This window comes from Buceros rhinoceros, unplaced genomic scaffold, assembly GCF_000710305.1.
Source record: "Buceros rhinoceros silvestris isolate BGI_N320 unplaced genomic scaffold, ASM71030v1 scaffold12004, whole genome shotgun sequence".
Classification (NCBI taxonomy): domain Eukaryota; kingdom Metazoa; phylum Chordata; class Aves; order Bucerotiformes; family Bucerotidae; genus Buceros; species Buceros rhinoceros.
In genome coordinates, this window is record NW_010410109.1 from 37091 (window position 1) to 50051 (window position 12961).

At 48.3% G+C, this 12961-nt stretch overlaps 1 protein-coding gene across 1 annotated transcript in view; it reads right to left on the reverse strand.

Moving 5' to 3' along the window:
• Nucleotides 1-12961, reverse strand: part of REL (v-rel avian reticuloendotheliosis viral oncogene homolog) — a 25189-nt gene that overhangs the window by 4694 nt on the left and 7534 nt on the right. Inside the window, exons 3-4 of the mRNA XM_010135486.1 lie at nucleotides 12724-12815; nucleotides 2390-2530 (exon numbers count right to left, since the gene is read on the reverse strand). Coding sequence (XP_010133788.1) covers nucleotides 2390-2530; nucleotides 12724-12815 — 233 coding nt within the window. The remainder of the gene's footprint in view (nucleotides 1-2389; nucleotides 2531-12723; nucleotides 12816-12961) is intronic.

The following is a 12961-nucleotide window of genomic DNA, read 5'->3' on the forward strand; positions in this document are numbered from 1 at the left end:
AAAAAAAAAAAAAAAATCAACTTTGGACTCTCGGTTTGAGTCAATTCCTGCCTGATCTTTCATGGTCTTGTACAGGTACGCCGCAGCACAACACTGCCTGGCAAGAGGGAGATAACCTCAGGCCAGACCCCAGTTACGTCGTTACTCTCTGGGGGTATTACTATTATTAGGAGAAGTGGGTGCTGCAGCCTCATTGATGAATGATGATGCACGTCACTTCATCTGCTGAAATGAATCAGGAACTTTAGAGGGAGGGGAAACAAAATAAACCCAGAGACAGCAGAGGATCATGTGAATGAGTGTCACTGTGCATTTTTCACGGGAAGGGTAAATTAAGTTACAAGGAGAAGCCTAATTTTACCTTTGTTTCACTTCTCTATGCCTGAACAGCACATGGTGTCCTTTAATGAACAGGTTTTGGGAAGGTCTCCTAGGCTGGAGCATGTTGTTTTGTCTTTGAAGAATTTAGAAGGGAAGATAGAGGCAAGAAACACGCGTGTGAGCAGGTGTGGATGGACACGCTCTGCTGTCAGTGCCGGGCAGGAACGCTGAGCCCGGCGCCAGCCTCACAAGGGGATGTTCTCTGCGGCCTGTCACACCGTGCCGCTTCCCTTCTCTCTTCCCCCAGGCACGCAGGCCCTCCCCTCCCTGTCACCTTGGCTCCTGCCCCATTCCTGTTCCTTGCTCCCTGGTACCGAATCCCGAGAAAAACGAGCTGCTCACCAAAAATCACGTCACCTTCCAGGAGGGCAGCACAACACGTTCTCCCTAACCTTGTTTCTCAGAAAGGGTGAGCTGCCTGATCTGACTTCCAAAGACTTTTCAGTGTGGTACGATATGCAACTTGGGAAATTTGGGTTCGAAACCAGTTAATTTTACAAGCAGCTGAAAACAGAAGCTGCCTGTAATACTGAATTTTATACACTTGCAGTCTCTGCCTCTGTATCACGGTCGTATTGTTCTTACGTATCTCTGTTACCCAAAGCAGGTGGAGACTCTGAAGTGTTCGAAAGTGAAGGAAATTCTGATTTTCAGAAGAGCTCTGACTACCTTTTTGCTCCTGACCTGCAAAAGCTCGAAATCCATCACCCCAGGGTTTCCAAGTCCATGGTACCGTATGATTTTACATCTGAAGTTATCACCTGACCTCACCCGGTTCTGCCTGATGGAGGAGGTTTAAAAAGGTTTAAAAAAGAACTTCGGATCTGAAACTGCTGTTCCAGACACGAGCAGCGTAATTTTTACGATTTGTGGTTGCAGTTATGCAGTTTTATTTACACCGCTGCTACGTTACACGGAGGAATTTAGGTATCAGGAGCCGCCCACAGACACCCACACTCAAACACCCAGCTTCCCCCACCACAGCTATCTGTCATTTCAGCAGCGCAGCAGAGACTGACGTCAATCAACGCAGACGAGTAATCATGATTTGGCACATTTCTAAATGGCATCTGAGACATAGCTGCAAATCTTGTACATCAGTTTTATCTCGACCCTCATTACTCGGGCACCACCAGGGTTCCCAAGGCAACACAGTTCCAACGTGTAGAGAGTTCTACATGTCACGTTCACCTTTTTCACAGTGGTTATGGCCACACCAACACAGCTCTAACGCTGACCTTAAATATTCAGCACGGAAATACTTTCACTGCGTTAATAAAACCACTGCCAGAAAGTTTCCCATTGTTCAAAGCTCTTCAGCTGTTCTGCTCCAGGAGAGAAGTCCAGCACATGCTGAGGGCTAAAATCCTTCACGGCAGTCACCTGCCGATGTCCACGTTTGTGGAATGTGGAAAACCGAGCCAAGAAGGGGTGTTTCATGTACTTCTGCACCCTCCCGGGGCATGATCAAACATACCCCTGTGACCTACCTGCACACTGAAACAGCAACCAACTGGGATACAAAAGGGATCTGTATCAGCGTTAACAGAGTGTCCCACAGGGATAAACCTTCCTCAAGTCCTGTCCCAGAGCCCTCACAAGGCACAGGCACGACTCCTCGTGGGTACAAAGAGGCCTCAGAGGACATCCTCAGAAAACAGAAGAGTCTCACGGCAGCCATCCGTCTTGCTACTATTTATTTTAATCACCTGGCCCAGCAGGAGCAGCCCTTTCCTCACCATTAGTACTGTGGTATGTGAACAAGCACCCATGCCTGGGTGCAATGGACAGTCCTTACCGTGGTGGGCCAACGCTTCACCCTGGGAGCATCTTCTGAGTATATGCTCCCTGACTTGCCATGTGCTAGACATGCGTCTAGCCATGTGCCAGGCCACAGAGTGACCCAGAAGACTGGCACAGCTCAGAAACTGGCCTGGCATTCCACATCCCAAGCCAGAGAGAAAAACCAAAGAAAAAAAAAGACACGTTTGATGGAGCTGGTACTCACTGTTGTCATAGATAGGGTTGGAAATCAAAGGAGGAAGAGCTATTGTGTAGTTGCCGTGCTCGTCGGGGAGGAAAGCCTGGAAGCAGAGGCGGACGACGTTGAGATCATACTCGTCGATGTTGTGCAGCTGTTCTTCAGGCACTGAGCAGCAGAAGGAAAGACAAGACTGCGGATTAGTCAGTAAAACCAGCAGCAATTCTTTATCAAACTGGGGATGAATCTCCACTGCTAAAAGAGATGGTGTGGCCAAGGCAGACGAACGCACCCATAGTCCCTGCCAGCTTTACAGGGCCTGCACCAATAAATTCCTCGTACACGACAAATGCTACGGAAGCCCTTAGCGCTTTCTCTTCATCAAAGAAGGCTGACCCGTCCCAGTTCTCCAGCGGTTTCTTGTGGCCACTTTCCTCCCCTTGCCTGCCAGACCAGCTTCACGTGTCTCTCGTTTAAAGGTCATTCCCTGGATGTGTTTCTCTCTTGTTTGTGCACAATAAAATTTGCAACATTAATGCTGCTGCTGAAGAGAAGTATTTCAGTACAAAGAAATCCCAGGATCTAGCTGAAGATTTTCTGCAGCAGCAAGAGGCTTCAGCTCCATGATATCATTATTTTCCTCTAGAAACCAAGATGGAAAAATAATCAGAAGCCAGTTGTTGGGGCAAGAATGAGGCCGAAACAACAGAAACCATCTCCCCCCTCCCATCAACATCCGTGTCGCTTCTGGACAGCGATTAGGGGTGTCATTACGGTGTAAGTTCTCAGTACGTCAAGCAAAGCCTTGCTGGAAAGGAGCCGTTTCCTTACCCGTTCCTCGCAGTAATGCGGGGCCCAGCTCAGCGTTTCAGCTTTGTCCCCTCTTTCACCTATTTTAATTTCAACACACAGGCCCTGGGATACCATTACTGAACATCTGATGCTTTCCTTTAGGGTCTGACATTAAACCATTACGTTGACATTGAATATTGGCAAAATAAGGAACTGATTTAATTTCATTTCAGTAGAAGAACTGACAATTCTAATCACTGGAAGTGGATCTCTTTTCCCGCACGGTTCAAAGCAGCAGTTCGGCACAGGCAGGTACTGCTCACAGTTCCCCAAAGTGAAGACGTGCCCAGTGGACAGATCACAACCTCTCAAGCTCACTCCCTCCCCTGCCCTTTCAAAAGCCTCTTGCAAGAAGAAAAATTCAGCGTGGCTGTGGTGAGAAGTCTGGAGATCACACCGTACCGGTTAGATTGCAGTGCCCTGACCTTTAACATTTATCGGTCTCCACCCTGCCATGAGTGGGATTCCACAAAGCCCACTTGAATGATTTCTTCCTTTCACCTTTTGATAGTGTGAAATAGGAAACGCACTGAGCTCAGAATACTTTCCGCTGCCATTTTTAGTCTTTCTTGTGCTCTGAGTACCTTGGCTTCTCCCAGACTCTACTGTATAAAGAAAGCAAGTCACCTTTCCGTTGTCCAAAGCCAAGATAAATACACTACAAACTAGGCAGCAACGACTCATGTAAGTTCAGAAATGGTGGGGCCCAGGGGAGCTCTGGAGCAGGGTGGTGGCCGAGTGTACTACCAGGTACGCAGAGCAAGGCTCTGTCATTTAACACCCTTCATTAGCTGACCTGCTAACCTCATAAAGCCGGATCTTTAGAGAACAGGTTTGGAACAGGCGGCTGTTCAGCCAAACCCGCCTTTGGCAGATGCCGCAGCCCAACCGCCTCTTGACAGAGCCTGATCTGGAGAGTGAAAAACCGAAGTGCCTTCTCTGCACCTTGCAGAAGGGGTAACCAGCAGAGCAGTGGCCCTCCGCTCCCAGCAGCTCGGGTGATTCTGAGCCCTGTTCCGACACCACGGCCGTCAGGCAATTAGCTCCCAAGGGCACTCCAGCACCAAGGGTTCCGCTGGCGTGTTGTATTAGCCAAGGGTGGCCACGTGGGCCTGGCCAGAGAGCCAAATTTCAAACCTCTTAGAAATTAAACTGAGCACAGAGATTCAACACCTTTGTCTAAGTCAGCTCCCTGTAGATAGAGGCCAAGCACAAAACCTGGGTCTGCCTCTGGGTTCCGAATCCCAGGTGAGGACGTTGGGGTTGGGAGATCAAGTCTCCCTCTCTCACGTTCCAGCAGCACCAGTCCTCAGCCACGTTTTCCACAGCCTCTTCCTCAGAAACAAATCATAGCAGACTTAAAGCTTAAGAGAACTCTGTAAATGCAAAAATACACCAGATCTGGAGAAAATTAGTAACGCTAACATTCAAATGATGTCATTTTCGGTACTAAGAACTTCCGCATATTCCCAATAAACCTGTTTAACCACCTGACAGAGGTGTGGTCGCGAGAAGCAGATTTGCTGTGCGCACCTCGTTGTGTTACGGAAAAAAAGCACTGCTCCGAGCGTGAGGTTTTCTTACAACTGATTTAAAACAACTTTAAAAAATCTGTAGCTTGAAAGAGGAAGCGCTCAGTCAAGACTGATTCCTCTTGGGTTATTTTTAACCAGAAGAGAAGAACAAAACAGAGCAAAAAAGGAGAACAAGACAGCTGCAACTGTGTCTTGTGATGACATGCTTGAAAAATACAGAGCGGCTGGATTCCACGTTCGTGTGAAGAAGTGCCCTGCTTTCATCAATTCCAGAGCGTATTTCCTTCTCACCTAAAAGATGACCCATCCGAACGAAATAAAATGTTGTTATTTTTTAACAAACCTCCGATTCCGCCCCCTCTGAAGTTGATCTGAGAGTAGCCACTAACTTGGAACAGATGCTGGTTTACACCTTGAGAATATTAAAAACAAACGAGGCGGATAAACGCGCCGACTAACGCCTGGAGCGCGGCCGTACCGAGGATGGTCCTGGCAGCCGGTATTATTTCACCTCTACAAAACAGGGTTAAACCTGACAAACCTGAAGTTGTCAAAGTTAAGAATTGCTGCCGAAGATTTTGGGAACAGAAAGGACTGGAGAAGAGCAGCCACTCCATTGTGCCAGCTCTGCGCAAGCGGCTCTGCCGAAACCATCCACGTTACTCGTGAAGTACCAAACACCGTGCGAGGCAGCGTGTTGAGAGCAGATACAGTAAAAGAAGCCTGAACACAACCCATGAATTAAAAAAGGAAGAAGTGCTCTATTTTTGGCAAGAGTTCAACTTCCTCCTCTGAGTGCTGCTCGCTGTGTGGTACCACACCTTACCGTCGTCATATGAATCTAACCCAGAGAGCTGGAATCCACCCAACAATCTAGGTATGCTCCTGGGACGGCCCAGTCTCATAAAAAGTGGCCTTAAACCGGTAGAAATTAATGTTCCGTAGCACCTCTGCCAACAGGAGTATCCGAAGGGATGTTAGGAAGCACAGCTCTTTCACCAGGGGAAGGAGAGCTTTCAAAAGTAACACTTAGCAACTCAAACACATTGAAATTAAAATAATATTTAAAAAAAATTAAAATTCTAAGGTAAATATGGAGCATGATGCAAAAGAACCCCCAAACCCTAAGAATACCCCCAGCACAACGGTAAAGCAAACTAACCCCACACACCACGATCCCGGCGACACGATCTGAAGAGCAGTACCTAGAGCTACAGTCCAGCCTGGGGAGTGTTATCTGAAAGGGGCCGCGACAACTAGTACATCCTTTCTTTATAAACCTGCTGACAGCTCCCCTGAAAGAACTGGCGATTCCCCAGCTTCAAAAATCACTACGCCTGAGACAATTCTCTAACCCCTGATCCACTAACACGGGGAGAGACTGCCACAGTCCCAGGGTGGGCACAAAAACACCCCCCGCAAGCTAAATTGTGAGTCCCATCCAACCCGAGCTGACTCATCCGAGCAGCTCACGTACACAGGCACGAGGCTGTCCCCATCTCAGAGATTTGTGTCACTGAAGTCCTGAGATGCCCCACTGGGTTTTCTACAGAATGAGAGAACTTCTTGGATTTGCTTCTGTATCACAAAATTGGAGACTTTCTGCATCCAACCCACCAACGCACAGTTCCATGTGCAGGCACAGAACTAAAGATGCTGGTAATACCTGGCCTCCTGTTTGTTCCTGTTTATTAATTTCTGATTTTTTTACTATTTTAACAGCCTTCCACATTGGGAAAGGCCAATAAAACACCATTTACCTGATGAAATCACTGGGGGATTAAGGGCTCTGATGTTTACTCATAAAGTGATGCTGCAGGGAAAGTGAAAGTTTATTCTGAACACTGAAGAGAAATGATGAACTGTTTGGGTTTTTGACTGATAACATGATACCTGATTAAATTGCAGATTCCTCACACGCAGCCCCTCCACCCAAACTCTAAACTAGTGATATCAGAAACTTCGGGAGTGGGCGGAGTTGGAGGTACTTTAGCATCTAAACTTAACCTGCATGGAAACTTCCAGGACAAATGATGTGGTGTGACACGTTCAGAGAGGGCTGCGCTGAGAACACGGTCACCCTGCAAAGGGACACCTCGTGACCTTCCCTCCTCAACAAGGGGCTGCGGGGGCACACGAGCCATGACAGATCTCAAATCAGGAGAATCACCTCCACTTCACCGAGGAGCCCGCTCAGGAACAGGCATCATTAATAATCACATGAGCTGTACTCTGCCTCCTCTCTTAGGCAGATGCTGGGCGCTTGGTTTTACTGAAGTGATGACACAGAGGCTGCTTGCCTCAAGTGTTTTGCTCCTGGAGCACAAAGATCCCCCGCCTCAGCCCTGATACCGACTGATCAGTTTAACTCCGTCTGCACCAGAGGTTTTGCTGTAAAAGGCTGGCTCTGCCCAACCTTCGTTTCCAGCACGACTCTCGTGGGGTGAACCTGATCAAGGAACTGATCTGGCTCAGGGCTCACTTGCCAGAAGAAAAGAGGAAAAGGCTTGTTTCCAGCCAGTCGGTTCCCACGACTGCCAGCCGTGGCACAAGGGAAATGGTGGAGGCAGACAGACGCAGCAGAAGGAAGGTCAGCCTCTTCCAGTGCTGGTGCTGATCTCAACCAGTGCTAGCTTCAACCAGTCAGGGAAATTGGGGGCAAGCCACAGGTCCCTCTCAGGACCTGGGAGGTACAGTTCCAACCCGGTTTACTCCCCCCAGCCTACGTCCGTGCTGCAGCCACGGTTGGGACTGCGTAGCTAGATGGCAGCTGGGCTTAGGAAGGGCTGCGGCAGCCAAGGAAAGCAGCACACGCTCCATCACCCAAGTATTTGACTGGTGCCTCCCGTAGCTGAACTCCACCCAGCTATAAAGGACCTCACCAGCTCATTTAATGCTACATTTGCTGTTTCTACATGAACTACAATCACACAGGTTCTAAGGAAACAGCAGATAATCCTGGTGTGCCATTTGTCCCTTGCTGTCAGAGCAGAACATTGTGCTGGACATGCAGCACCGGATGATGGGCCAGGCTGTTCGGCTGCACCTCCGGCGGCAGAACCGCCATCTACTAGGACTTGCCGAGAGGCAGAAGCTGGGAACAAGAGGAGGGAAGGACCATGGTAGCACTGTTTCTTCTCCTGATACACCCATGCCTGGTTTATACCTCTGTGATTCATGAAGAGGTTTCCACCAGTTCTGTAGGAAAAAAGAAACCTTTGCATGCACCTAAAGAAAGCACCAGCAACACTCAGTAATTTTTAGAAAGGAAAAATTCGGAGGTTGATTAGTGCAAATGACTAAAATTCAAGCACTAACCTACAGTCAAGAAATGCCCAAACTACTGTGGATACATCCCTGTGTTTTACCGGAGAAAGAAACACAGGGAAGGTGAATGGCCTCATGCAAAAGCCGAGGGAAGAACTGGGAACACAAATGAGAACTTTTGAAGCTCAGTCCTTGTTTTGTCTAGACAATGTTTCTCTAACCGGATTCTTTTCCTGTTTCAAATTCAGTCTGAAAAGGGTAAAACTGGAACATATTAAGTGAATGCGTCTCAACATTGTAACATATTTTTTAAAAGTTCCTATTTATAGTACAAAAGAAACAAGTCAGCAATTTTTGTGTCTCTGCTTCGTAATTTTCACTCTCAATTTCAAACGCAATGGGCTATCCTTTAGGTCACTATGCACACTGCAGCTAAACAGCAAGAAGCATTTGCTTGAGGAACAAAAGAACAACGGGCTCTTCGAAGGCAAAAGCTGAAGTTGTGTTAGGATCGGGACATTTCACTTCCCTCAAGTGGATTTGTGCTGTGCCTTCTACAAAGCTGACGACTCTCACCAACGTTTTCACCTTGAGCATTCAGCTGGGGCAGGGACAGAAGTTTAAAGTTTCTTGTAACATCTGAGGCATTCATTACAATCACATACATCCCACTTGCAAACCATTCGTAACTCCAATCCCTGCTAAGAGTCTTCTTTTGGTCCATAATATTTTATTTGTTCACATAATCCGTGTCCTGATAAGCCCCCCTAAAAAGCAGGCGCTCCCCTGCAGCAAGAGGGGTGGGAGCGGGGGGATCCTGGTGAACGTGGGTGACTGGTGTCAGAGGAGCAGGGGGTCCCACGAGCGAGGGAAGCTGTGGCGTGAGGGTGACCACACGCGTGGGCAGGAAGCGAGTGCGTCGGGCGCAGGGACGAGCCCCGGTGCAGCGCGGAGGCGTGCAGGGGGTGTCGTGGAGACTGTGACGAGCGCAAAGCCAACGCGGGGTCAGCTGCTCGCGGGCGGAAAGGGGAAACGGCAAAGGAAAGACTGCAGAGGCAAACGGAGCTGCAGCAGTCGTGGGGTACAGGGGAGAGCCTGAAAGTGAGTTAAACACTTATTAGCAAGAGCAATTAGAAAGGAACAGGAACCTTAAGCTTTTCAGGGCTTTCAGGCAGAGCCTATTTATACCCTCTAGATCAGTTGCTTGAAATCTGGGAATCCTCCGGGTTTCTCGCTTTAAGACTAGGGTTAGACACTAAGCTGAGGTTTTTCGTGCTGTCATCCACAGAAAAAGGTTAGTCCCCTGTGATGCTGTGCTAAGTAGAGTTTTCCCCTAAGCTTAAAGGACACGCTTAGAGCTTTTCCTCATTGCTAATTAACTTGGGTTGTTATTAACTCAGTTGTTGTCTCTATGTCACTTCTCGCCCACCCTTCGGCTCTTAACCGAAGACTGGCTCTTCTTTTAATCCGAGTTGGCTGGACATCGGACAGCCCATGAGAGAACGGCGATATGGCACAAGTCAACAGCTACTAGAAGAAAACAAACACCCAGACAGGGACCAGCTCCGCTGGAGGAGTGACTCTGCTCCTTCGATGCCGTGCTATTTATAACACCAACGTGCCAAGGAGTCCTAGTGACACGCGGGGCTGGCACCGCGCACCATCTCCCTGGTGCGCCCAGCGATGAGAGGCATTTTGAGAATTGTTGAGATTAAGGGACAAAAGACTTGCATGAGGTACCTTGTGAACACAACAACTTCCAGTGACGGTGTGGCATCAGCACACATGACAGAGGCGACCTGAAGCGCATGTCATCTGACTTGCACCCTAGTGAACACACAATTTGTACAGCACTGATCTTATCGAGGGATAAACGCTGCCAGCTAAGAGCTGGGAATTCACCGTGGGACAGCCTTACGGGTACGCTTGCAGAATGACCCAGGTGTAGACAGCTCTGGCTGGGCGCACGGCATGACCTGCATGCCTTAGCATCGTCCCGGAGTTCAGATGCAGACAGCAGTTGCTTCAACAGGCAAGAGGGTTGGAGAAAATGATCTCCAAACCCACCCATCTTGGCCAAGCAACTTCCTACTGCTGCTGATTGTGACCCTTATTCGGTACATGTCCATCTCATTCGCTGGAAGGTGGGGAGGAGAGATGACACCACCACAGAATTCGTGTTAGGGCTCACTCTCCCTTGGCCATCCCAGCTGTCTGTGGCACCTGGGCTTCTCTGGAAGACGATGGCCCCTTTACACAAGGAAGACTGGAACACAACTCTGTGGACCCACGTCTTGCTGTTACTTCATCCCTTACAGACAAGGCACGCAATACCTCTGCTGGCAGGCTGCAGGCTAGTTTTCAGCTCCATGAAATGTCTTTTATGACGTTCATTCAAGAAATGAGTAACACTAACTTGTGACCTGCTTAGAGGATGCACCTAACTCTGCAGTGGCCCTAAACAGAGAAGTCAGTTGCCTTTCTGAAGTCAGGCAAATAAAGCACAATGCAGGATGGATACAACACAGCCTGTGCAATGCTGGGGAATGTAGTGACACTCTTCTGACTTGGAAAACAAACTAAATCCATACACACAACTTCCCATCCTACCAAGCTGTGAACATTACAGTGACTGCTGCTAACAAAACCCTGTTTTGATCAACTAGGTACACATATTAAAACATTTCTATCACTAATCCTCTTTTATTAGACCTCGGTCCTGTGCCCTTCTGGGCTCTGCTTGGCATGGGACTGCCCTGGAGCAGCTGCAGGCCATTCTCAAGTGGCTCTGCTTTATGCTGACACATTAACAAGCACCAAGAGGCAATTACACAGGCTGGGGATTGCCAGCGGCCCCTTCTTGGCACAGCCCCTGCCCGGAGCAGGGTGCTGCCCTGTGTGTCACCCAAGCGAGGCTCCCTCCTGCTGCCCGGGCAGGGCTGTGGTGTCCTTAGCTGCTGGAATGGTGGAAAGCAGCCCAGGATCTGCCCTAATCCTACCAAGAGCAATCTGCTGTCATCATTAGGGAATCTGGAGTTATAGGCCAACCACTGTAAAAGCCTACTGGGAAATGATTTTAGTTAAACCTCTCCTCACTGTTCCACTCGTCAGCGCTAGGACAGAGCTAACCATGTGGCTGCTAAAGTTTCTCCGGTGAAATACACGTACAGAAAGGGATTTTATCATGTTCTTTCACTGCATGACAGGAGAAAATGTCAACTCATTTTTTATTTATGGAGTAAAAAAGGCAAGAGGGCTGGAACAGGAGTTCCCCTTTGTTGTCTGAAATCCAGGTAGAGCTGGCTGAGTCAAGGTAACAGAATTAAACCGCTTAAACTTTCTCAGTTGTGCTGATGGACCGAACTCATGTAAAAATGAATGCTGTTGCGTGCATACATTATCAGGTCCAGGATTATTGTTTAGTAAGGACCGCTAGGACCATCAGCCTGACTCCAAACGGCTGTTTTAAAATTAAGAAAAATATCTAAAACATTTCTCATTTTGAAAGAAATTCAACATGCCTCTTTTTGCCCCAGTTCAGGGTCATGTACTTCGGAGCTAACCAGAAATCCAGCTCTTGACTCTCTAAAAAAACAGGTCTTAGAGAGTCTGAATTTAGCAAGACTCCTGTGGGTATCAAAAAACCCCCCAGGAGTATTTGGAAAATCTCCAAGCTCCTGCTGCACTTAAGCACATGCACGACCACATTCAGAATGCTTAGCTAATAGCTTGGGCGTATTTACGCTTCTCATCTAACTCCCCGCCGTTGCGCCTGCGTGCTGGAAGTGTTGGGCCCGCTCCAGCGGGCCCTGCAATTCGCTGGGTGCTCCCCACCCCACTCTGTCCATCAAACTTTGCAATTACGTGGCTGTGAGATTCATTGCTTTAGCAAGTTATCGGAGGGGAAAACACTCTTTTGGGGTTTTTTGCATGTTGGTTTTCTGTTGGAGCAACTTGCCGAGTCCACTCACCGTGTAACCACGCAGCCTCTGTGTCTGGTGTGAGGAAAGGGGTAGGAATGTGTGACCAGGGATGGAGGGAAGGGCTCTTTTGAGAGCAGCCCACAGATAAACTGTCGTATAAAAGTACAGCCTGTGGGTCAGCCCTTACAGGTGTGGTTCTGCAGCAGCACAGCTTGACTGACCGCGGACTTCCCAAGCGCCTGCACCGGCTCCAGAGCTGTAAAATCAAGCAAGGGGCAGCTTCAAGGAGTCCATCAGGTCCCTGAACTGGCTGGCTGAGGGGGTCACAAACACCAGTGTCACAACAAGGGGAGGGATGGGATGGTGGCAAGATAGATTTATATTCGTTTAAGTTGTTGCAGAGTTGCGCTAATTCAGTCTTTCACCCTCACAGCTGCCCAAACTGGGGAATCTGACTCCCAAGTCACCTGTAGGAGTTTCCAGAGAAGGTTTCTGCTGCAATCCCATTGCTTCTGTCCAAGTGGCAACTCCCACTGCTGCCAGGGATTAAAAAAAAAAACCCAGGGCAACTATCCAAATAGATTCATCATGTGATGACTGTGATGAAAGACTAGGAGGGACACAGAAGGGGAAGAGCACTTCTTTAAAAAAAAAAAAACAAAACCAAAACCAAAAAACCAACATTTTGGGGAAAAAATAAAGCTCCATCACAAAAGCAAAATGCAGGACAAACAAAACGCCACCACCCTGCAAAGTGAACCAGCTAAGTTTAAGTTCTACTCACCGTTGAAAGGGTTAATCTTCTTCGAGATTCTTAAAGAAATCGATTCCTTCAGCTCCTTCTTCTTCACACACTGAATGCCCAAATTCTGGAAACTGAAAGACATGTGGCAGGATTTCAGCGACTAATAAAAACTGCCGTGTAGAGTATTAACTACACGATGCGATGTTGACTGCTATGGTAACACAGAGTGTAAAACATGGCGGGGAAAAAGCTTATTTTGAGAAGGGGGTAAAGGATC